Source organism: Corvus brachyrhynchos, unplaced genomic scaffold (assembly GCF_000691975.1).
Source record: "Corvus brachyrhynchos isolate BGI_N302 unplaced genomic scaffold, ASM69197v1 scaffold237, whole genome shotgun sequence".
NCBI lineage: Eukaryota > Metazoa > Chordata > Aves > Passeriformes > Corvidae > Corvus > Corvus brachyrhynchos.
This window is the reverse complement of record NW_008238959.1, coordinates 1,115,987-1,142,157: the sequence shown is the minus strand read 5'-3', so window position 1 is coordinate 1,142,157 and position 26,171 is coordinate 1,115,987. Positions and strand designations below refer to the sequence as shown.

Sequence of the window (26,171 nt, the reverse complement as noted above, 5' to 3'; positions counted from 1 at the left end):
CCAAGCTCTCTTGCTGCAGCTATATTGTGCATGAAACATAAATTTTAAGAAACAATGTTGACTTCTGCTTCCACTTATAAAATCTCTTCTTTGCTAAATCTCCACTTGTAATCATGTTGTTCAAATACTCCAATTTTATACAGATCACTTTATTTTTTTCTGTCTTGCTAATGAGAGAACAGGGAAATAAATAGGAAAAAAGATAAATCTACAAAAGGCATATTCATTTTATCCGAAATTTCAGTCATTACGTTTTCATCTGTTTCTGTTTAGCTAAGAAATTGAATAAGGCTTTCAGATACCAAGAGTATTGCTTAGTAATAAGCAGTTCAGAACTATTGAATTGATTATTTTTCTGTATAGCAAAATCTATAATTGTTTGGGGGATTTTGTATCTTTCAACTAGTTTTTTTTTTGAGTCAGAGGGCAAGCATTCATTATGAGTTAAGAGGTTGGGGCAAAAGAGGAATTATCATATTCTCTTAGAGGGTTACCTGACATTTTCTTTCCCATCCGCTTAACACATCTCAGCTCCCCCAGTTTCTTTATATTTCCTAAAACCCCTAGGATTTTTTTTCGGTGTGTTAGGACTTTACAGGAATGCTTGGCACATAGTCTGTATTAGATTTAGCAACTGGAATCTTATGCTTTACATGCCTGTTCCTAGGGATTGAGCAGCTTGTTTACTGAAATGATGTAAGTGATCCCAGTGGTTTTTATTGGCATTGGAAGCTGCACTGAATATTCAAAGCAAACAGAATTGATTTTAAAGAATGCAGAAAAGTAACCACTGTGAAATTTGTGAGACTTGGAACATTTCTGAGCAGTTTTTCTGCTTTGCGATTTGCTTTTTAGGTGTAAACCTTTCTCAGTGACCTGATACACATATGTTCTCCTTTGATAAACCTAAAGAATCTACCATAGGTTTTTTCAAAAGAGAAATGATGCTTAAATTGATGTTAGAGTTAGGTTAGCCACCTCTCATTTTACAGTGAAAGAATAATAATTTACATTTATATTATCCTGTTTCCTCCTGGGGATTCACATAACCTTCCTTCTTGTAACACCAGCCTTCCAGAAATCCCATCTTCTGAAACTGAGAAGACTGTAAGGAAGGGATGAAATTTCAAATCATTATTTATATTCCTTCGGTAGCGCACTGAACCATATTCTGCTAGCATATGCTTTTTTTTTTTTGATTGAAAACTTATAGTTAATAAGATCACAGCTTGTCTGTTAGATTCTTCAGAATGACAAAGCAGAGATGAAGAGTCTCATAAAGCCAAAACTGTATGCACTAAATTGATAACTTTCAGAATACCGCCATTGCTGACAACAACACATTGGTCAGAAGCAAGTATTATTAAGTCTACAGTCTTGTATATAGTGTTGATAGACGTGATAGGAATGTGGTCTTGTGGAGGATAAGACCCATATGTTTTCATTTAGATAATTTTCAGTAAGCTTTTAAATCTTGTTAAAGACCTTGCTAAGCTTGGTTTTGAATGATCAGTTGGGAAACATCATATTTAAAACATTGCTCTATTAAATTCAGATCTCTTGTAGAGATTGAATCTGGTGATTATAAAGAGAAATAAATGGGAGGGGGGAACACAAGAGTTCAAATTCAAGAGGTAGAAACCAGTTCACAAAACTCATTCTGATCGTAGCCACATGAAAGAAGAGGTATAATGTGGTACAGTGTATTCATATTGTGTCCTGTGCTTGCAGAAGTTTCAGAAACCGAAAACTTGGAACTTGAAGTACTTTTGTCAAGTGTCTCCTTATTTTTCTTTTTCCACTTTTAATGACACACTTATCACTACCCACTGAATGGAATAAATAGATATATCTGAAAAATATACTTTTATAGTGTCTCCAGAGGTCAGCAATGACAACTTCAAAAGCATGTTGTACATGGGAAGTGAGTGTCAAGGTCACTCAGACTCGTGCGTTCCAAGAAGACAATTTCTGTTTTGTTGGTATGTCATGATTTCCCTTTGGCACAATATCTGTCCAAAGAGGGCAAAGAAGTATTGGATCCATACTCTTCAATACTCTTTGAGAAAACTTTCAGATTTAAAGTTTCTGCCAGGTAAAGAAGCTTCTTTTCCAGTCATTGCAAAAACTCCATGTTTCCTTGAAAACAAGTTGTATTTGCAGGTCTTGCTTTACATGGTTGAGAGTAACAGATAGTTTTGGATTTTTGGGGAAAGAATGGAGCATCTATCTTAGCTAAATTAAGAGATGGGTGTGTAAGTAGTTTCTCCAAAGCATGATCAAGAGAATCTCTGTTAGGTTTTCTGCTCTGACCCACTGCTGTCTTTATTGGTGTACAGGAAGACAGTTTTCCTAATTCAGGCACTCAAGAAAGTTGTCATAAATTAGGCAGTATGAAAACTTTCATCTGTAGGTATTAGCTAAGCTCTTTTTTTCCCACTGAATAAATGTTTAATCTTTGTTAAACTATGACTTGGTTTTAGCCTTTATACACCTACCTTTACAATAATATCCATGAAGTTTTTACTCTTTCAGGTAGCCCCACTGAGCTCAGTGAAGATTATTTGTAAGAGTAACGTCTATTGAATCAGATTCTATATTTGGTTTCCATAACTCAGTCCTTTGTTTTTGTATTATGCTTGCATGTTGTTCTCTCTTGCACATCCCTCTTAATGAAGTCCCTACTTTTGGTTTTTTTTAATTTCTTTTTTTTTTTTTTAACTCCAGTCTTGCTGCTAGTCTTGCACAAAATAATATGTATAAGGAGAGGGGAATTATGTCGTAAGGGATGAGTTATCACCTTTTCCTGCTCTGCCCTGATTTATTTGTAACTACTTAATTGATCTAGTGTTTTATAAAACCCTTTTACATTTTTAACTTTGAATTAGAATCAAATTAAAATTTGGGTTGCTTTTATCTGTATTTGCAATGTTACTGCCCCTACATTCCACAGAGTCTCTTAACAGTCCAGAATTTTTAGTGTTGGATGTTCTAGTGGATAAAACAATTTTAAAAATTGTCCTGAATGCCATTTTTGTCTAACCTGCACTCCAAAATGAAATGGATTTAGTGGTCTGAGTCCCAACCCTGTTGAACAGCAGGCTGCATTACAAAACAGACACAAAACTGGTGGTTTCTGCTTGGGGACATTCAGACCCAGTCATCGTGGGGCCGCAATTACCTCACACCCCAGGGAGTGTTTTCTGAAGGTGAAGACTGAGGTCATTCATCAGGCAATAGGGAAAACCATCTCTTGTGAAACTGGTCTCTACACCAGCCAGAGAGAGTTCCCAGTGCTGCTGCTGTGGCCTCATTGCTCCCTCTGGTTAAGAGGTTTTATGATCTGGGATCTCCTAGACTGCCTGTTACTTTGTAGTAGAATATGGAAGCAATGATTTGCATTTCAGGGTGATGTTTTTAGCAGGTTATTTGTTGGAAACAATACCTTAATATAGGTAAATTCCTGGTTCTGCTACAGTTAATGTGTTTTGCCTTTCATTGGAGAGCTGGGACATATGGTTAATACACCAACTTATGTTTGTTAGTACATTATTGACTGTACCATCTACTCATTAAGATGCTTTCCTGAGGGTTACTCTGACACTGAAGTTGAGAGGCCTTAAGTGGCTGTCATCTTCATGCCAAATGGATTAAAACAAAAAATGCACAGCCCTTCTTGGTAGATGAGTGCTCAGTTTCAGCTGGGTCATACCAGGTTAACAAGACAAAGTATCGGGTTTCCTTTTGTGGTTTTTTTCCTCTTTTGGTGGAAAAAAAAGAAAAAGTAATGTTTTGTTTTGTTCATATCTTTACCTATTTCAGGTCAGAACTTTGTGTGAACCTTTTTATTTTGGAGCACAGTAATTTAGATCATTTCATACCTGTATTAAATTAACCATAAGTGAAAATTCAAATTAATCAAAACTTTTTTTTCTATCTGCTGTGTAAATAAACCTTAAACCTCTAGTGGTTACTGAATAGGGAAAGTGGCTTAACAGGAGAAATGAATACAGGGCTATCAGTCCGAATCAGCCAGAGGGGACACAGAATAATTCTTTGGGTCAGGGCCATGAAGGAGACTGCTCTAAAAGCCCATTCACCTTTACTTTTTATAACACTGGCAGCATAAACAGGGAACATTTTTTCAAAAACTGTCATAAGCAAAATCCCTGGGTTGGAGAGAGGATGTAAAAGGAATGAGGAACGTGCCCCTGGGATGGGCACTGGTGGGAAAAAATTCTTCAGGGTCCAGGAACTTTGCTGGAACATCCAAAAAAACAGTCTGTACCACCAAACAAAGAGTGAGCTCCCTTTCTGAGCATGTTTTCTCCTGTCTGCAGATTGGTGTGGTCACAACAGACCTCCTTTCCCAGTTTTTTGGGTTTTTTCTTCTGTAACTGCAAAGAAAAAAATTAATATATTTTTGAAACACTCTGAAAGCTTAGACTTGAGCGCTGATTCTGGCATAGACCACAAGACAAGCTCATTATAAAGATAACTACAAATACTGGAGTGGGGAGAGAAAAAGGGATCTTGGCCCACCAGTGGGCATGAGTTTATTATCATACTTTGAAGAATGTGTCATCTGAAGATTTAAGTTTTCTTTTGGATACCTCCACCCTTTTCCATCACACTTCATGATGCCCCTAAGCTCCGTGCAAAAGCCACAGCTCTGCTACACCTTGGTCAGGTGGTGTTGGGAATCTCATTTGATAGCAAGTATTTCCACTCTTCTCTGAACTTTGATGTCTGTTTAAATTGCAAAACCTTGGACCTTGTTTAAGGTTTGAGTGTTGGGGGGGCAGGGTATATACATGTTGTACTGCTGTAGTGCTCTCTGTCCTATTACTTTTTAAAAATATATTTTGGGCAATTATAACCAAATTCAAGTGTGTCAAAGATATTGAGCCCAAGTGAGTGTTGCGGAAATTGGCAGTTGTGGAAATGAGAGAGTGCCCGATAATGTTCCCACCATGGCAGGCTTACCCCTTACTTCACGTGGGAAAATAATCCCAGGGAGCACCACTCTTTTGGTTTGGCTATTTATGGAACTGCTTATTTATTCTTACAAATCCTTTGAGGGTACTTTTGTAAACTGAGCATCTACTCTGTACAAAAGTGTCTAGATGGTCTGTGGCAAGTGATGTATTGCTTTGGTTGTACATGATCACAGCATGTTCTGGTTGCCCTAGTAAAATTGGTGGGTTTTTATTTCTTTCCCCAAGATTTCTTTCGACCTAGCAGAATACACTGCTGACGTTGATGGGGTTGGCACCCTACGGCTCCTAGATGCTATTAAGACCTGTGGCCTTATCAACTCTGTGAAGTTTTACCAAGCCTCCACCAGTGAACTTTTTGGAAAAGTGCAAGAAATCCCGCAAAAGGAGACCACCCCTTTTTACCCAAGATCGCCTTACGGTGAGGAGCACTGATGGTGTGTGTGTAGTGTTTGTCTGTCTGTTCTCCCTGCTCATGTCTCAGGGCTGAAGTCATTTGGGTGTGAGATTAGAATGATGATAGAGCTAAAGTGACTAGACATGTTGAGAGGCATACCTTTATGAATTACTATATAAAAAGTATTTGCTGCCATTGCCTGGGGGTTGGAAATTAGCATCTCACTTCACAAGACCTTGTTCATTCAGCTCAGAGGTGAAGGGCTCTTGAAGAAGGGGGGGGGGGGGGGGGGTTGGGTTACTCTTCCTTCACAAAGGGTTGTGAGGTACTGCTGAAGTGATAAGGTTTCATATTTTTTGTTGCCTAAATGAAAAACTCCCAAGAGCTCTCCTCTTCCTTCATGAATTTGTGTGAAATTTGAAACACTTATTAAAGCAATGAGCATGGAGGACCTTGGTGATAAAGTTTCAAATCAATTTGATTGTTAAGGCACCAGATTTTCACTTTTATTTCTCCAAAGTAATTTTGGTTTTGTTTTGGTTTTGGGGGTTTTTTTAATTTACAGAGGTCACTACAGTGGCATATTTCACACGCTCTGACTGTGTTAATTATATTGTGAAATAAAAAAACACTGTGCTTTGTGTTTTTGTGAAATAAAAAAACAACTTCTTATGCACACTTATGAGTGTGCATAAGAAAACAAGTAGGAAAGTGCCCTGATGTTTCCTAGCCAGTTCAGAGGCTGCAAGAATATGAGTATTTTCCCATTCAGCTGCTGCTTATTGGGCTGAACTTTTCTTCTATATAAAATTTGACACATATAGGGAGCTAATCAAATGCTAAAGCACTCTGCTGTTGAAATGTGGACTTCACCCTGCATGTGACAGAGACTTGTGTGTGTCTGAACTGTGTATGAGCCAAGCATTTATATAATAACGCTTCAAAATTATTTTTACAGGGGCAGCCAAACTGTATGCCTACTGGATTGTGGTGAACTTCAGAGAAGCCTACAATCTCTTTGCTGTGAACGGCATCCTCTTCAATCATGAGAGCCCCAGGAGAGGTTAGAAAATCCACACGAAACCATTTTCAACTTTGCGTATATCTGATCAGAGAAATGGAACAATGCATCCACAGGTTTCATTTAAACTTGCCAGAATTCTGGAGGGAAGGTGTCATGACTTGTAGCCTATTCATGGCATTTAATGCAGCCCTCCTGGCAGCCTCAGAACTCAAGAACAGCACCTTTCCCTTTCAAGCATTGTATTCCATTTCGTAGCTCGCAAACGTTGAAGGGAAATTTGTGTACCTAACTTTGTGTCCCTCTTGTTAATAAGTAAAGACTAAAATGTTAAAATGGCACACTAAAAAAGGCAGGTTTTCTAAACATTTATTTGGGCAACTACGTCACAGATGCAATTTCAAGTGTGGCATACTCAAGATTTTAATTTGTGTATAAATGTCAAATTGAGAGGCAGAAATATAGATGCTCTAAGTTAATGAGACTAATTAGTACAGCCTGGTGTATTTTGAAAAAGAATTTGAATTATGGCCCATACTGTTTAACAAGATGGCTTTTAACACATGGCTTTAAAATGCCTTTCAGTTTAATCCTTAATAGCAATGCAGCTTAAATTCCACTTAATCATCCCTTTTCCGCTTGCAGTACTTTATGAACAATTAATGCTGGTATTTAGTTTGAGTAAGAGTCCATGGTTGATTAGAAGTCTCTTTTACGATGACAGTTTTCCTCTGCCCTTTAAGTACTGTGACTGTAGAAAACACTCTAAAATTAAACTTTAAATTGACACAGAAAACTGGATTCTCAGTGCAGAAGCCTTTTATTGTGGTCTGTTTCTAAATGAAAAATAAATTCAAGTTTTACAGGAATGCAATTATATAAATTATAGCCTGGAACAAAATATAAGAATTTTAATCACACTAATATAATACTTATATAAAACAGACTATAATTCAAACTCTGCTTAAAATGGAAAAAAAAAAAAAAAGACGAGAAAAAAGGAGTCCATGTCAATAGGATTTAAATATTAATTTCAGTCTTTGGGAGTCAACAGCTGTGAAACCTCATCATACAGTGGGTAGGCAGCATTTACAGTAATTGGTGGTAGAAGCTGGTGTATCATTTCACTGGAGCAAATGAAGCACAAGTTCAAAATTAAAGGAGAATCATATCCACTAGATTGTTTCATTTAGAAGCCCTAACTCTTTGCTTTCTATTAAAGAGTTTATTGAGGTGTATTCATAGTGTGCTGTAAACCAGTGTTCAAATTACTGAGTTATCACTGCGCAATCAAAACATTCTGACCATTGTAAAAAATGAAGGAATAGGCAATAAAAAATATTAGCTTGGCATGATTTCTAATAACTCTAAGGAGCTACAAGATGAGATGAAAATTTCATAAACACATTTACTATTTCAGCTGCGCTTCCACAGACTCATGCCATTTTGAAGGAGGAAAACTTCAGTACTCATTGCTGTTTTGATCCTTCTGATGTTTGTTCCTGCTTTAACATTACTGCAATAGGGTTTCCAATCTGAAGTCTCTTTTCAACACATTTAACTCCCCCATGAAGAACCCAAGTCTGTGCTTTAAAGTTTCAGGCTGTACTTTTCATTGTGTATGTGTGTGCTGGGTGCAGTTTTAGGTCTTTTATGCCATGAACAGGAATCTTGTCCTAGAAATGTTTCCAGTTGTTTGCCTTAGCAGGAGTACTTGCCATGAAAGCAGCTGTAACCACAGACCAGTTCCATTTGCATAGTGTGTATATGGGAAAAGGTCTGGAAAACTATACCGATAAGAAAACAAAATAAAAGTAGTTTTGAGATTGCTTCTTGATATCCATTCATCACTTTCCTAATATTTTTGAAGACTGGAAAGGCACTTCGGGAGGAAAAGAGGATTTAACTGGGATTTCGAACTCCTATGCAAAGCTGGTAATATCCATGGAAGTTTGAAAAAGCTTTATGATGTAGCCACTTTTTATACTAATTTCAAAGATTAGGAATACCTAAATAAATAAATACACATTTTCTTCCAATGCTAGATACCACTCTTTCAGTTGGTTTAGGGTTACACTGAATGGATCAAATATAACATCCCATTGTTGGTGGTATTATTTGCATCTTGTCCACACAAAATCTAATGCCCAGGAATCAGAGAAGAGCAGAAGATTGCAGCAGTGCCCCTTGCTGAGGTGCAGAATTGATCAGTCCTGGTGGACAGAGCATATCTGAATTTTTAGTCATACTTTTGAAAATTTCTGTGAATTTCTTACAGAAAATGTATTTGTAGGAAAAAACTGTGAAGAGACAAACTCTAGTATTCCTTGTGGTCAGAGACCCATGAAATACACTACACTGGAAGGCAATCGTAAAGATGAACAATGCATTTTTCATACCTTGGAGCCTGTATTTTGGGCTGTGATCAAATATAGAAGTATTTGTATTTGAAGTATGAGTACTCATGTTGAAGGATGGTGAATTGCAGTTGTCTGCTGAGCTGGTCACTGATGTTGAATTGAACAAACAACTGTAAAGAGTTTGCTTCATGATCTGTACTGTAAATAAGTGTTCGGGGTCGCTCAAAAAACCACCCCCAAAGGTATTAGCAAAAATGGGTTTAAAATGAATTTATAAAAATGTGACTTAACGAAGTTTGATGGCAAGGTTCACTCTATTACTTACTACATGGATGAAACATACAAAGGAAAACTGAGTTAGAATCAATTTAGAATGATTTGCACAGAGACTGAAAGCGCTAAACTGTAAAGGAGACCCGTTGAGTCATGAGGTTTCTAAACTCCTGATGCAGCTTAGGTGCAGCTAGTTCCAATCTTAGTCTCAGAGCTTTACAATTATTTATGTCTAAAGAAATTAATTCTTTCATTTATTCATTAGTATTAATTTACCATGCTATCAACAACTTACTGAGCATCTGTTGTGAATAAGGGGTCTGTGATACCTCAGTCTCAGGTAAGGAATCTTAAACCTAGAAATGAATCCCAGATCAAGGGGAGAGGCACTGCAAAGCAGTCCACTTGCAATTTAGAGAGGACTGAAACTGCATTTATCCAAAGATTTGTTTTTTAGTAGAAAGGTCTCTCTGGCTCAAGGAGTAACTTTGAGAGTTGTCCTAACTCAAGGGGAGATCACTGCCATACAGCCATGCTGCCTTGCAGGGAGAGCTCAAAGAAGGCTTATTTAGGCTGTCATATTTATGGGATGAAGTGGTTGGCTTGTAGCTGAATTACATGTGATGGGAAAGGAAAGGTATGTGTGTGAACCTTTGGACCTTCAACTTTCTTTGTTTCTCAATAACTGAGTCTTGGAAAAACCACCCACTATTCATGTGTTCCAAGCATCAGTGCACCCTGGGTTACTCTGCCCCTTTGTGGGTTTCCTGGAGGAGGTCTTGGCCCAGCTACAGCTCAGGTGTTTATGTCCTTTGGAGCCTGTACCAAACTATTGCTGGTTTGGATAAGGGGGTCTAGTGCATCTGCCACAACTCCTCTTTATATGGCATTACCATATTGTAGTGCTGGGGCAGCACTGCCCGAGCCTAGTGAAAATGAGAACTGTCTAATCTCAAGAGCTGCTTCCCTATAAAAGGAGTTCAGGAATCTGCACCTCTTCTTTCTGAATGCCAATTCTTCTTCTGAGCCTTTCCAGCTTAAACTCAGAAAGGAGCACCAGTAGTTAATCTCATGTAGCCTGTATAGTAATAGGGAAGTCTGCACAGAGTTCATGAGGGTAAAGAGTGCTTAAGTCTAGTATGAAAGGTTTCGTATTTCTCAAAATTACAAAGGCTTGAGAGAAGTGCTGGCTTTGGGAACATTTGGTTTTCTACTTTTATCTTGCTCTATAAGAGAAAGACAGTAACAGGAGTAGTTCTAAGATGTGACGCCATAGTGTAAAGCTGAGCACTTAAGTTCACTGGTGGGCTTCCTTTTAAGTATGATGTTTCATGTTCTGGCCAGTGATAAATTCTAGGTTGGCTGAACCCACTGCCTGAACCTTTTATCTTAATTTGGGAATAGTACAGCATTATTAAATTGTAAAAGTACTTGGGTCTATACTCAAGAGATACATGTGTATGTAACAGCAGAAAAATTTTCTAAAATTTCATATGAGCTAAAATTAGTGGCTATGTTAGACTAATCTTAATAAAATATACATCTACTTTGAGCCTTTCTGTAGTACTTTCCTTTCTATTATTTTCTTTCTATTATACATACGGCCTCTCATTTGATTTCCCTTTCATTTCACTTAGTCACTTTTACAGTTTTGTAAGATGAAATAGTCACTTTTTGACCAGTACATACTTTTCAGCTCACATAAATCAACACAGCTGCACTGAAGTGAGCAGGGTCGTGTTGATTTATGCCAGCTGAGGGTCTGGCATAGTACTTCCAGTAATGGTCTGGTAATGTAAGATAAGCATGGCTTGCTTCCTTTGGGAAAAAGACCTGTATTAGCAGTATATTTTGCTAAAGCTAATTTCTTCAGTTACTTTCATCCATTTTATCCAGGTATAGCTCAAGAGTTTCCTGATTTATGGTCATGCCAAGGTGAATGGGATCTTCCATTTCTGAAGCTTGTTTATTGTCTATGTATGACACGAGCTGAAAAGCAATATGCTCTACAGTAGCTACAAGGCAGTCTCTGTATTCAAAAATGAACAAACAAAAGAAAACCTAAAAAATTTTTCCAGAATGATGTGTGTTTTTTTCCCCTCCCCTCCCACAACATTATGGGATGCTGAATGGGGGAGGTGGCAACCATCAAGTTGCTGGTGGTAGTTGGAGATGGCTCCCAGTATTATCAGTGTGGAAATGTTTGCCCTATAGCAGTATTGGAAAGATAATGCTGTTCAGTGAGATGATGGTTTTGACAGTGGAAGAGTGAGGCAATTAGCAAGTCTAGTTTTCAGGAAAGCTGGGGCTTGATCCAAACCTTTTTTACTTCATTGGAAAGATTCCTGTTCTTTTGTTGGGCTCTGGATCTCACTAATACCTCCTTTTCTGAGTGGGAAAGCAAACTACTTGTTGACAGTGTCATTTGTTTCATCCCAGACAAGCCCTTACTGTTTTCTCTCTTCAGTTCTGTGCAAGAAGTTGTCTCAGGTTTACAAGATGCGCCTTTGGATGTCTGAGATAACTTTCTGATTTGGTTAACCACTTCATTGCTTGCCTCATCTGATCTTAATCTGCCAGGATGTACAAACATGTACAGCATGTTTCCTGACACAATGCAACAGAAGTTTTGTTTGGTTTTTGTTGGGTATTTTTTTTTCCCCCTAAGTAATACTTTGCCTCCATACATGACATCATTGTGTAGATCATTCAGTAGGGAATTTTTGTGTGTCTGATACCAACTCTAGTAAAGCAGTTGTCATCAGACCATTGCTGTATAGCCAGAGGGAAAGGATACAACTGCTCATTTCTGTGATCTCTTTCAGCCAGGGTGGAAATGGCTAGGTGTTAGATTGCAGGCTGAGTGTTGTCAAAGTACATGTAGTAAGACTAAAATGAAAAGAAATCATATCTTAAACAGAATGGGGAGTGTTCTTTCCTTTTATTGTGCATCTGGATCTCAGGTTTGCAAGGGAGAAGGGGGTAGGAGTTTCCCCTACTCACTGTAAATAGGTGTGTGTCTTTTGATTTTATGGTTTTTGTAGTTACCTTTTTTTTTAATCAGCTTTTAGTCTCTCTTTTACCTCTATTTCATAAAGAAGGCAGAAGCAGATGGTGACATCTGCTACTGACTTTCACAAGAAATCCGTGCAATCCCTACTGTAACAGCTGCTCGTCTGCATCTACTATACAGAGATGTAGTCAACATCTGCAGATTTCCCTTTCTCATGTCTGTGGTTGAGGAGACTAATTGGTAATCTCCTAAGACACTTTCTGTGCAAGAGAAGCTTGGTCAACCTCGTACCACAGGAAATACTAAGGGCATTTCCTGTTGCTTTTTTGGTAAGTTGAGGCCTGTGGAAGACATTAAGTGTGTAAAATTTTCAGTGCAGAGCTAGATCTCCTTAATTTATTACAAGATTTCCAAACCCATGAGTATATCTAAATAGGAAAAGTCAGCAGAGTATTGCTTGTGGCTCTCTTACTCATTCCTGGGTGAGAAGAGTCCAGGCTGGCTGGTGTCATCAAGGATCATCTGCCTTGAACATTGAAAACTTGATGGGAAGGTACCATGGCCAATGTAAAAGGACTTACTCAGACATTTATGTGCTATAGAGCAGCCAAGATCATTTCATGCTTTTCAGTTTGCGTGTTTCAACAGAGAAAGCATGCAGTGTCCTGAAGACATGCATTCTTACTGGCTTTTTCTCCCTGCTGCGAGACTGATCCTGCTAACTGATCCATGCAGGTGTTCCCTTATCTACACATGCAGTCAGACATCACTGGGGATAAATGTGGGCATTAGGGACTACTTGCACAAATAGATTTGCAGCAATATTGACTGTAATTATAGAAAATTGCCAGGTAATACCTTTCTTCTGTTTTACCTAAGTATACATGTTTTCCCCTTGAAAAAGATCTGCTGCTACAAAATAAGTAAATTCAGTTAATTGTGATGATGTTGAACCTGCTACTGACCAATTAATACAGATCAGAGCACATCACAAAATGTGGAGATTTTTTGTTTGGTTATTATGTTGCTAATAAGCCATATTAACCATATCTTTCTAGTGATCCTTTCCCAGTGCTTGCCAATACTGAGATATGAAGGCAGTGTGAGCACACCAAAATATGAGTGGGTTTCCCTTCATGAGCTTGTGTTTTAAAAGCAGTACCAGACATCTGAAATAAGAACTGAAGAGTGAGACCATTTCTGCCTGCCCCTAGTTTTGGGCATCCAGGTAATCCAGGTCAGTGCCATGGAACTTGTCACGTATGGGAATGAAACTATCATGTAAGTGAACTGAATCGGAATATAAAAAGATATTTTTCTAAAGCGAGTCATTGATGAAGTAAGATATTGTGTTGAACAGTCTGACTACTGAAATCTTTTCGATTCAGTCTTTGCAACAATAGTTAGTGGTAATCTTTACCATCTCTTTTCCTTTTCAGTCTCAAAGTAGCCCTGATTCTTCACTTCTCTATCTGATGTACTTTTCTGGGGTCTATCATCAGTTTATCTAAGTAGTTATGGATATAGCTTGTACAAAAACTTCTTGCCTGTGGGTTTAGATTTTTTGGAACAGCTGCATTCACAACTCAGATCTCTCCTTGAGCGAATTATTATCTTATCAGAAGCATCTTTTCATCATTAAATCATATGCTCTCTTGTGGCTTATACTGCATTGAGAAGAAAGTATATTACAAGTTTTGCTATCTTCCATGATTGATTGCAACTGTTTTTTAGTCTAAAAAAAAAAAAAGGGGGGGCAGAGTATCCCCACAATTTACAAAATGTCAAACCTATTAAATTTAGAAAATGTTACCAAGTAATTCTTAACATTCCTCAAGTTATATGAGCAGATATCAGTGTTACTTTCGTAAACTAAAATTCGCAGACTTTTTTTCTCTAATTAAATATCAACTGAAAACTTTGAAATAAAGTGCTGTGGAATTTGTGAAAGTCAGTGATGGGAAATGGAGTGGCAGAGTATGTGTCTCACCTGTAGTGTTCTTATGTCTTCATTAATGCACAAACTTGTAGCAGCATTTTTAGAAATAAGGTGTTTTATGTGCCTATTCCCCTATTTTTTCCCTTTTTTACATTTATTTCTCCCCAGTCAAAGGACAATGGAAAATGTGACCATTGTGCTCTTCTTGTATATGTATAAATGAGAACATGAACTGAAATACAAGCAAGAATTGTGAGATTTACACCTTGCATTTTACAAACTAGCTTAAAGTGAATGTGGAGTTTGCAGAAGGTCGCAAGAGCAGAACTGGTTTCAGCCAGAAGTCCATTTAGATAACTTACCCCATTGCCTTTGCTGGAACATTGGGGGAGAGTATAGGAGATAGTATTGATACAGTGTGGTCATCTCAGACCCCAGTAACTGATGGGTAAGAGACCATGCATGAAAGATGCACCCCAGTTCACTGCTTTTCCAGTCCAAGCTGCTGCATGTGAGATCCACCACTTCAGCTGGGGAATAACACCTCCTTTGAATGCATGGTTAAGTCATTGTTCAGTGGTACCCAGAGCCTAGGAGAAGCGAGCATACTGCAGGATACAGTTTTCCCAGATGTGAGGACTCAGCGATGGCCAATCTCTTCTGTACTTCTTGCTTCTGTCAAGAAATTCCTTGAGCCATTTTTGCTTGCAGTTGCATCTGCATGATTATTTTTTTTGTTGTGTTCAATTAAATGTCATTGTATTCTGAAATAGAGGCAAGAAATGAAAAAAATTCACACAAAGAGCACAGGTCCCCTCATTATTGCAAGAGATGTTGCATAAATGAATCTATCTTACATTGTTGATATTTTACAAGTAATGACTGTTTAATATTTTAGTCACTGTTGCCGTATTAATGATTTCTTGAACTTCTGAAGACCTGTGTCTTACTATGATTAAAATTCTGTCAAATATATGCATTTCTCATGTGATACACTAGTGTACTGCTTTGTCTTCTTCCTGTTATGTACTCCAACATCAGTGTTCCCCTGAGACTGTGAAGGAAAAACCATTAGAAATTGCTTACCACTCATCTTCAGGGTCCTGGGTATTACTGCAAAGATGTTAAGTATGTTACTCTGTAGACCTTATTCCCCAACCTTCAAATTTTGGGCATTGTCTACCAGGTGCAGAAACATGAAAGCCTGGTCATACTGACAGCTTGTAGGTGTGGAGCAACTGCCAGACTTACCTGGGCCATCTTAGTATCTGAAACATTTTCTCAGCAGTGTGCATCCTGTTTTCCCTAAAACAGCTTTCTGAAAGGTTGACAATTCCCTCTACTTAGTCATGCATAATTTAAAAAAAACCAGAAGTAAATCTATTGAAAGTGCATGTTGTTTCAGAAAGTTATTTGAAATTAGCCCACTGAGACATTTCAGATACGGGAAACTGGAGGGACTCTAATTCACAATAAAACAGTTCCACCATTAGTGGTTCAAAAAATACTGCAGAAGAAAATGCCAACTGATTATTCCAGTTACCAGGTTACCAGGTAAGCTGGTTACCAACCGATTATTCAAGTTACCAGGATTCGTTAAAAACAAATAAGTGAGAAATGCAATGTGATTGGATGTCACCTCTGATAAGATTCATCATGCAGTGGGATTTTACAACAATTGTAGGAAGGTAAGCTGCTTTATCTGAGAGAAGGTTAGTGCATTTGGTCAGAGCTTGGTTTGAACTTAGGAACAGTTTTCTTTTCTCTGTCTTGATTTCACTAAGTGAAACTGGGAACACACATTTTTAAATACAGTTCCCAGAAATGTGTTTAAAAATAAGAAGCAAAACCACGCAGACAAACATTACATGTGCAGGTAGTTTGATTTCAGACCATCACATGCATTATGTACTTTCTGGAAATGCACAAAAGTTTTACATTTATAATATAAGTTTTGCATTTATATCCTGTTGTCACTGAAATAGCTGAAAATCCCAACAGCTGGCAGACTGCTGATTTGTTCCAGTTTTATTCATCTAATTGCAAGTATTTTTGAGCAGATTTTAACCTGTTACAAGGAGTTTTAGCAGTGTATATACTGTCAGCTACACGTGTTTCCCACACTATTGATGTTTGCACACCTTGCCAACCATGTTAAAATATTTCCTTTTCAAGGATTTGCCTTTCTTAGGCTCTTAAAATTTAATTATGTTCTACTTAATTGTTAGGCAATGATTGGCAAATGAAAGCTATGGCCCAAAGCATTGTAATTAAACCAGATACCCCATGCTATTTAGATGTTGCAATATCAGTTGCATATTTTGATCTGTATTGTATCTCACCCGTATAGAATGATAGCTGTTAAGACAGAGTCTTAGCAGGTTTCCCGTGAAACCCTTCAGGGTTGCTCTTTGGTACAGGAAAACAAATGAAACCCAAGCCAACAGAGAGAATACAGTATCATGTTTTCTCTGCTTTCTCTGAGTTTTTTGCCCTAGGACATGTGAGTTTGAGAACTACTGCTATAGAAGTGTTGCAGGAATACAGATGGATTTTTATTTTTGAAGTCAAGGCCTTGATTTCATGCCATTATAAGTGAAGTGACTTATAAGTAGTTAAGAATTATCCAGAAAAGCAACTCAGACCTTCAGGGGTTTTTTTGCATCCTTTTTTTTTCTTCTCATTTATATTACAATCTTTACATTAAAAGAGATTTAAGATGTTTATTCATTGCATCAATATCTGTCAATAGGTGGATTAAAAGTATTTGCAAAACTTTACAAAATCTTATAGTAATCCCAGGTGTAGGCAGTGCAAGTCTGGAAAAATCTAGAACTCATTTTGGATTTAAGAAAAATGAAGAAGACATGAAAAAAACATCAGTAACACTCAAAAATATTTTACGTTCCACTTCTTTTTTAAAAATTTTGAAACAGTTGCTTTTCAAAGTTATAAATCTTCTTTGTGCTTTCTTGCTGACACCTTCCTCTTCCCAGCCCCACCTCATGCCCATATTCTGAGTCACTGGCAGGCATGTGTGCATCCATTAGGGATACTCATGTTGTGTCGTACACTCTGTGCTCTCACACTGAGTTTCTATATGCTACAGACTAAAAATTACCACCAAAATGTTTTGCTACCATTTTTGCCCTGCTTCAAGATTAATGGAGACACTGTGAACTTCCCAAGCTCAGGAAAAGTTCTTCAACTTCCCAAATTTTCTGTAATGCTTGAAAACGGAGTAAATTGGAAATTATCCATGGTCTTAAAAACTTTGTTGGTTTGGGATGGCACCGGTATTATACTTCATTTTAAACATTTATACTGAAGTGCCATTGAATGTAGTGTGAAGATCAGCCCTGTGACCACAACAGGCGTCATGCAAATACTCCTTTTTTATTCCCATGCTGTTTGTTTCCATAAGTATTGCATGTATCTGCCATTGAAAATCAGACCAGTAGTTGCCAATTTTAACATGTGTTTTGCAGCAGGGATGTGCCTTCCTCTTCTCAAGTCCTGACCCTTCAGGGAAAATGAGGGAATGGGATGGACTGGTGCTCATGCTCTGTTGGGGTAAAGCATCTGCAGCTCATGTGTTATGGACAAACCTCTCCCCTCTGTATGGTCTAAAACTAGACAGTGGATGTACTTCTACTTTTCTGAATAGCTGCCCTGTGCCCTGGGCCATAACCTGTCCAGATGTGCTGCACCTGCCAGGTAGTGATTTTAATCATCTGAATTTTGGTGAAAATTGTATGTGATGTTTGAGATTTGCACAAGAATAAGTTTTAAAAAAAAGAGGGTAACATATATACAATTGTTTTATTTTTAGCATATTTCACGGTCCCTGCAGATTTTGCAATATTTAGGAAAAGCAGAGCAAGATTGGTGTAACAGTAACTCAGGCTGGGAACTTGAAAGCTTGGCTTCATGTAACAGCAGTTAGCAAATGCTACCTTTGCTACCTAGTTCTGAAAGTGCTCGTGTTACTAAAGAACTGGCAACAGTTTTTGTCGTGCTGGTGAATCCAAGATCTATTGCCAAAATGGTGTCAGAAAAGTGGCCGGTGAATAACAGGTCATTATTAAATCTTTGCTATGTCTCATGATGATGCTTTTCTTGAGAAAAGCATCATAATCTTAAATTGCACTTAAAGAAGCTCTTTGTTTTGAAATCATGGGATGAAGCAATTCTGGGTTTGATTTCATTAGTGAGCTGCAGTTATTGCACAACTCTGGTCTACTTGCAAGTAAGTTAAGTGTCTCCTGTCACTTTGGTTCTACAGGTTCGTTGTGGGTTTGGTGGTGTGGTGATATCATCTGGTTTACCATCACATTTATAGACAGTGATAACCAGGCATCAACACCCATGAAGAAACCCACAGAGTCATCAGGGAATGTTCATTCATTTTTTCCAAAATTATGCATGTGTGTGAGTATGTGGATGATGCTTGAAGATGGCTGCCTGTAAGTGAAAGTCTGATGGAAGAATTTGTGTGGTCAGTAAAATTTTCTGTAAAAGGATAAATCAGAATTGTCCTAACTGATAATGTACATGAGGGTTCAGTCAAACTCAGGTGTAGTTTCTACTGGTTAAGATCAGAGAATTTAATATTTAATACAAAAGGCTTGGGATTGACTAAAAAAAATCTGAAAGATTTAACAGTTTTTAAAATATGCTTTTCCTTGAGACTACCAAAATGCAAAAAATTGGAACATTAATTCTCAATGGATTAACAGAAATGCCTCTTATTTTTCTGTAGCCTGTCAGGAAAGAAATACTTATGCAGCCAAAAGATGCAGTAAGTTGTTTTTTTAATAAAATCTCAGTTGCTTTTATCTGATTTTCAAAGCTGCTGTTTAGTGACAAGACCATTCTGATTTTTCACAGCCCTGGGAGTCTTACATATTTTAAAGATACCTCACAGAGAGCTTTCAAGACATAAACAAAATAGTTTTAAGAGGGCCTTATTCTCTACTTCTAAAGGAGAACTTCTCAACTATGTAGTGATGTAGACAGCAGCTACCTTGAAATGTTAGTTTAGCCTCATTTCCATTTTACTCTACAATAATGTTTGTGGGAGACACTGCTAAGATTAATATAATCAATTTAAAAATTGAAAGAAAAATTGTTTTTCCTGTACCCAATTGTGTTTCCTGGACTTGTGATGTTTGAAAAATAACAATAACTAAAAAAAACCTAAGTAAAACAGCATGAAAATTTCTTAGTTCAGCTCTGATTTTTCTTAAACTCTGACAAGTCAGTTCAATTTGGACAGGACAATAATTATTTATCTGCACTGGTATTTCTGAATTAGTTCAAGCTGAAAAATGCAAAATTTTTAAATGTAAATTTAAGTGATTAGGGAACTTCCTCTGAAAATTCTCTGTTAATTATTCTGATCCAATAATCAGGTATTTTCTTCTTGGTTCAGTTCTTCATTAAGGTAAACAAAGAATTTGGTTCAGGTAACAGCTGTGGTTCAGTTACCATTTTATGTGGAAATAATCTGTATTGATTTGGTATTGGACTGAAGCAGTTTGGAGAGAGCTTGTGTTTGTGTCTGGCTCTACATGACTTTGTGCCATTGAGGAGATCAAGGAAACGTGGGTTAAAAAGAAATAAAGGGGAATGATATAAAATCTGAATTTTGAATCTACATTTTTATAACCTTACAATATAAAATGAGTAATGAGAGTGCTTTGTCATGAATCAAATACTGTTTACTGAATTCCATTGAAACTCTTAAGAATAACTTTAAAATTTAACTTTATTTTTGTAAGCCAGTATCTCTATAGTCCTGGCTACTTTTAAATTCCTCAGCAAATATTTTTGTCATGTTTAAGTTTATTATTTCTGTATAACTACTCAGAATTTGATTATTTTTTGTTTTTCAGGAACTTGTTTTGGGTTCTCTTTTAAATTGGTAGGGAGATTAGCGGACACTAGTGGTTTCTGTAGCAACCTCTTCTGGACTGTGCAGAAAAGTTACAAAGAAGCAAGTTTTTTTCTGACATGCTAAATTGTAACTATTTTAAAAGAAACCACTGGGTTGAGTGTTTAAAGATTTAATATAATTTTATTCATTTGTACTTTCAAAGTGTGGATTAGTATTAATCAATATGTCGGATTTTAGCTGCATTAGGCATCTGCACAGTTGTGATGCTCAGCAGCTCAAGAGATGGTGTTGCAGAGTTTATTCCATTCCCTTTTCCAGAATGGTCCCATGACCACTGCTAGTGCTGTGCATGGGCACAGGAAGAACAAAAGCCAAAGTGGGCAGAGCCATGCCACAGAGACTGCAAAAGGACATCATGTCCCCTTTTTGTTAGAGAGTCCTTTCTGAAACCCCACCTGAACGCCAGTCCTGCATGTTAATTCACATCTCTGTCCTTCAGGCTCAGTTTTGCTTGTTCTTGACTCTGTGGGCTTTCCTCTGAGGAGGAAAGTTCCTGCTTCCGCAGGTGACTTGGATAAAACTTAATGAGAATATCACTTACCCTTGGCTCATTGTTTCTTTATGTTCCTTCCATGGGAGATCACGTTAAATCTGTTGTTATTGACTTGCCAGTCACATGACATCAGACAAATTTGCAGCTGCTTAAATTTGAATTTAAATAGCTCTGGAAAAGATGGGGGTTCTCTCTCAGATGAAATAACATATGTCCAAGAAAATCATAAATAAGCTGTTGGGGATTTTTTAGTAGATCTATCTCATATCATAATAATTACCGAAGTGTTTACTCACAGGTGCAAAATACTTAGAGAGTCTCCTTAATCTCCAATTATTGTTGCCCTCTCATCTTGACCTCTCTTGAAGTGTTTTATAAACAATTTATAGAATAAATGAAGTATTAGAAACAGTTATTATAGAGCAGGCAAAGTTATTTGCTTTCTTTGAGTGAAGGGATATAATTTATAAAGGACTGATTACACTCATCTGTTTTCTGGGTAGCCTGTAGGTTTACTTTACCATGGCAAGGCAGAATAACAGAGAAATTGTGTCATGGGAGCCCAGTAAGATATTGTAGCAATAGGAAATCCACTTACCTTGTTTTACAGCCATTTGTCTGGTCCGTTGTTTCTGTCAGATGATCATTTGAATCAAAAGGATTTAAAGAGATTTTCTTCCTCTGCAGTAATGGGAACAACAGAGACTTTTATGCTGCAGGACATTCCTACTAGGTCTTTCCTCCTCTAGCATGGCTACCTGCCAGTCCTTGTTATTATTGAGAGTTGCTTCATTTAGTACATTTTATAAAGTGCCTCTGCCCAGCTTCATGGCTGTCACTGAGGTTATGAGTCAAGAAGGAGAGGGGGAGCAGGAGCTCTGATTCAGCAGGGCTTAGCAGCAGAGACATTAAAACTGGGAGTGTTAGTGGGTAGCTTATTACTTCAAACCTACTCTTTTTCAACATACGTGTTTGAATCAAGAGAAAAATACAGTGGAAAGCATGTTTAATCTCTTTGCCTTACTCATTTTGCCACATTGCTCCTGTCTTGCTTACTAACCAGAGGTTGGTGTCGAGGTTATTTGATTCCAGCTCTCAGAAAGAAGGGCCCTGTCTTGGAGGGAGCAGCCTAAGGGTTTCAGAAGCTCCCTCTGTAAGTCTGCAAGGCATTCCCACCTCTGCTGTGCACTTCTGTCAAGCAGGGATCAAATGAGATGTGAGGGTCCTGGAATCATCAAAACAACAGAGCCTGTTGGCTCCAACACAGCTGGAACTGGGAAAAAGATGCCTGTTTCTCTTTTCTTACATGGCTTTTTTCTGTCTCTTTCCCGATCTCCCTGTGAGGCAGACAGAGTGGAGGCAGTAGAGCAGCAGGGAAGAAGAAAGGGTGACAGCAATTGTCTATTCCACAACAGAGGACAATTTTGCAGTGTCCCTTTGCAATTAGAAGAACATTTGTCAACCCTGATGTCTGCCAACCATAGTTCTGCAGCCCCTGGAGAAGCTTATCTTATTGAAGTGCCTTTTTTTCCCTAAACAGATAGAAGACATTGTCACTTCCAAGATCAGTATTTGAGTGAAGAAATAGGGCAGGATATTGTTGTAGACACATATATAGAATTACATCTTTATTTCTAGTGCTTCTGGCAGAAGTAGGGAGGTTGAGGGAGAGAGATACATTAATAACAGGTGGTGGTTGTCAGCATGATAAGACTCAAAAAATCTACAGTACTCTGTATCCTACAGTAATGTTCTTGCAGGTCCAATACCCCTAAAAATATACCTTGGCAGTTCTAGGACACTTCTGAAATATTCCTTAGCTTTCAGAGACATCATTTTGAAAGTCAGTAAGTCTGTGTGTAAATATTTGATATTTAATCACTGGAAGATTTGGGGGCCCTTATTCAGAACAGTGTGGTCAGAGGAAATCAGAGTTTGAGTGCTGATTCTTCATCTGCTGCATCTGGAGCCTAGTGGGGGTGCTCTGGGGAACAAATGTAAATTTGGCTTTGGCTCAAGGGAGGTCCCCTGTCATGAGATGACATATGAAGGTTATGCACAAGAGTACCAAACCCTCACACTCCCATACTGTGCAGCATTTCACAGCCAGGAGATAAACAGACTGTAGCTGCTTTAAAATAACAGCTAAATAACAGTTTTTTCTCTGTTTATCTCTGTTTGCTGGGCTATTATCCCTTTTTTTACTCCTGCCTTGAGTCATATCCCAGGTTGGTGTGTCCTGCAATTGGGTGTGATAGTTTCTGCCAGATTTCACTTGTACCTGAAATGCTGGGCGCTGTAAACTTTGTTTTAAAACTTTCATGAGTAATTGCCAAAAGGTCGTAGCTACAGTGTCCCAAACAAATGCACGTTATGAATGGTCCTCTTTTTTAGCCTGCTTTTCCTTTAAATATGCCTGTTGGGTTTTGAGTACCTGCAGTTAAATGGTGTTGCTTTTGGCAGGGCTTGGTGAGCAAATGAGGCATAATCTCTCTGATCTCAGTAGTCTGGTCAGTCAGCCATGACATTCTCAGTGTCTTTTCTTTCTACACCCTGTCTGAACAGAGCCATAGCCCAGGCAGCTCTCAGTGGGGTTGCCAAAGATTACCATGCGCAGTGAAGCAGCAGATGGCAGGACAGTGGAAAATATGCAGTCCCAATCCCTGGGTTCACGTGGGGTTCAGGGTTAAATTTCAGTGATTTCCCTCTCTGCTGCTCAAGCCCGTTGATAAACTGCCCTTTGAGAGACGAACTCTGTAGTATGCTTTGGGAAACTATTTAAAGTTCAGTTTTGTCCAGTTTTGGAAGCGTGTTCTAGACTGAAGCAGAAAATTCTGTAGCATTCTGTGGCTACAGCAGTTAGAGTCTTCCTCACCTTAGTGTGGGCATAAAAAGTGAGGTACATATGAATACATCCTGAAAACTATGAAAGAAGGGTAAAAGGGGCTTTGAAAATTTGATTAGCTCATAAATTGTGTAATAACTGAATGAGAGGTGCCTCCACAAACTTAAACTTGTGCCTTTGTGTTTTGATAAAGCCCTTATTTGCACTTCTGGTTTTTCTCCCCACAGGCTCCCTCTTCCTTATTCCTTGCATGGGATGCAGAGCTCTTACAGGAATGACTAGATGTTCAGTCTTGGGGTGGGGGAGGTGGAATGGTGGGCAGAGAACAAGAAAAACATTCTTTTACAGCAGATTTATTTATCTATTGAGTAAAAAAAAGTCTTTTTTGACTCTTCCAGGGTCCTTCCATCTCATTGTTTCACAAATATCAAGATACTTAACTTACTCAAATTCTCATAAAATTTTGGAATTTCATCTCCTTTGGGATGGGGAGTGGAATTAAGGCATGAAAAACCTAAAAAGGTCTGCATTTCTTGATTGATTAGTTCATGTTCAGAATAAAACTCTCATCTGTTTCCACCTTAGGGCTTGGTAACAAGCACATAGAGGAATATACACCAGTGACTAAATGAGAACCTGGATTTAAGTGACTTTCTGAGCACCCTTTCAGAATTTGCACAAGAAGCAGGCTTTTGTTCATTTTCTTATAACAGCATTAATCAGATGGAACTGTGAATCTACCATTTCTTTCTCTGAAGTTCTTTACCTTTGGTTAGCTTCAGGCTCCATAGGGCCCTTGCCTACTTCATTCCTTACAAGACAGCAATTTTTGCTCTCAGAGTAAGTCTGTTCTCTGCACCAGGGACAATCCTATTAGGAAAAAGATTACAGTATGAAATCTAGAAGTGTTCTGTAAAACCGTATCATTGTGCATTCGGAAACAACACTGAAACACATAATCCTAACTTTGGGTGCTAGAATTTGCGGCTTTGTCCTGAGTACGTACAGAGTGTGTGTATGTGCATTTGTGTTTTTCTGCACAGCTACCTATGGGGATATTAAAATGATGTGAAAGGTCCCACTAAAAATACAAAGCCAGGAAATTCAGAATTGGGCTAACTTTCTGTCCTGGTTTCACCCCATTGTGTTCAAGTATTGTAGACATCTCAGAACAGCAGGTGATCTGACTGCCTCTTCTGTTGCTAGAGGAAGTATAAACTAACTTAAATGGGAAATATCACAAAAACAGGATAACAATGAATTTCAGGAGTCCACAAAGGAAGAACTGTTCTTAAAAATACTGTTATTAAAACAGTAGTGAGCATGACAAGCTGAATGGTGGTAAGTGAACATATTATCTAGACACTCTTTTTTTGCAGTTCAATCACTTTACAAATGTTTTGTTTCATATTTTCTTGTGCAAAACTTCTGTGGTGATTGAACTTGTCAATGGTGGTATGTTTAAGTTTGGCCTCTTCTTTGTAAATTTAAGTAATCTGACTTCAGTGAAACTGCACCAATTTGTCGTGCCAGAAAGCTGAGTTCTCTGTTTATAGCTGCATATTAATTTTTATTATTAATTACACTAGAGAAACTCTATTCCCACAGAGAAAGAATTTAGGAGTGGGATTCAGTTTCAGTGGCAACATTAGTAAAAAGGAATATTCATTGAAACTTGTGTACATTTCAAAAAGCTTTTAGAATTTTACTCACCGGTTGTGTTCAAAATGTTTTCTGATTAAATAAGGGTCCATTTCTTTTTTCATTGCCTTATTCATTTTAGAGTGAAAATTAGCAACATGCCCAGGCTTTGTCCCAGAGGAGAGTTCACTCTCAGCAATGGTTTTTATGCAACCTCCTGTCATACCCTTTCTGCCTGTGGGAGAGCTGCCGCTCTGTCTGGTGGCATTTCCAGTTCGGAGCTTGGGTGTGGAAGCCGTAGCACCCTTGCTTAACTTCAGGGTCCTCTGAGAGTGATCATATCCTGTGCTGCAGTAAGGACACAGCTTTTATGGGAAGTTTAAGCAACCAGCAGTAACTACAGCTAGGTGAAATAATGTTTTTATTGGCTTTCTGAGTAGAGGAGGTCAACACAGCTAGACCAAACATGGCCAAGTCCTTTGGACCAGAAGGGACATGCCGTCTTTGTTGGCTTGCGGTCTTCCCAGTGCACTGTCATCTTGTCTCTGCCTTTTCACCCCATTATCTTCTTAAACTGTTAGGACTTGGGGGCTTACTTTAGGGTTGGGTTATCCCTCTGCTTCTGCTTCACACAATCAATTGAAGCTTTTTTTACTGGGGTCTGTTGTTAAGACACTACATTTCAGGGTTGTTACTTTGGTTTTATCCAAAATAATGACTTCCAGGGTTGTCCTGTTCTGTCTTTAGCAAAACCACTTGTCCCTATACAGAAGCAGAGCTTGGGAAATGGGGACAGCAGGGACAGGGAGAGTAGGCTGGGAGCACCATGAGCTGATCTTATACCCTGGGTTGCACACCAGCTTGACTGCATGCCACAGCACACACGGTGGAGATTTTTTTTTTGGCTCTTACGTCTGAACCATGTGTTTACTTGATTGGTCTGTTGTGAGTCCAAAAGGGTGTCTGTAGCTGGAAGATTTCATCCTTGCACTTGTAACTGTAGGCCTGTGCAAGTGATGATCTGTACATTGACTTGTTTGGATTATCAGTGGTGTTGGAGATGTATTTCTCACCTCATCCTAGCTGAGAATCCAACTATTCATAGTGTGGAAGATGGAAGGAAATGTAGCACCTTGCATTTTATGTACCTCGTACTAGAAAAAAATGTGCCTCCTGTATTTGCAGAAGCTGAGATTTTTTTTTTGCTTCCCTCCAGTTCTCACTGGCCCTCAC

General features: G+C 38.3%; 1 protein-coding gene across 1 annotated transcript in view; it reads left to right on the top strand.

The window, feature by feature from the left end:
* GMDS (GDP-mannose 4,6-dehydratase) overlaps positions 1–26,171 on the top strand; it is a gene marked incomplete at its 5' end in the record, with an annotated part of 352,873 nt that overhangs the window by 87,955 nt on the left and 238,747 nt on the right. The window contains 2 exons of the mRNA XM_017738583.1: positions 5,226–5,418; positions 6,353–6,457. Coding sequence (XP_017594072.1) covers positions 5,226–5,418; positions 6,353–6,457 — 298 coding nt within the window. The remainder of the gene's footprint in view (positions 1–5,225; positions 5,419–6,352; positions 6,458–26,171) is intronic.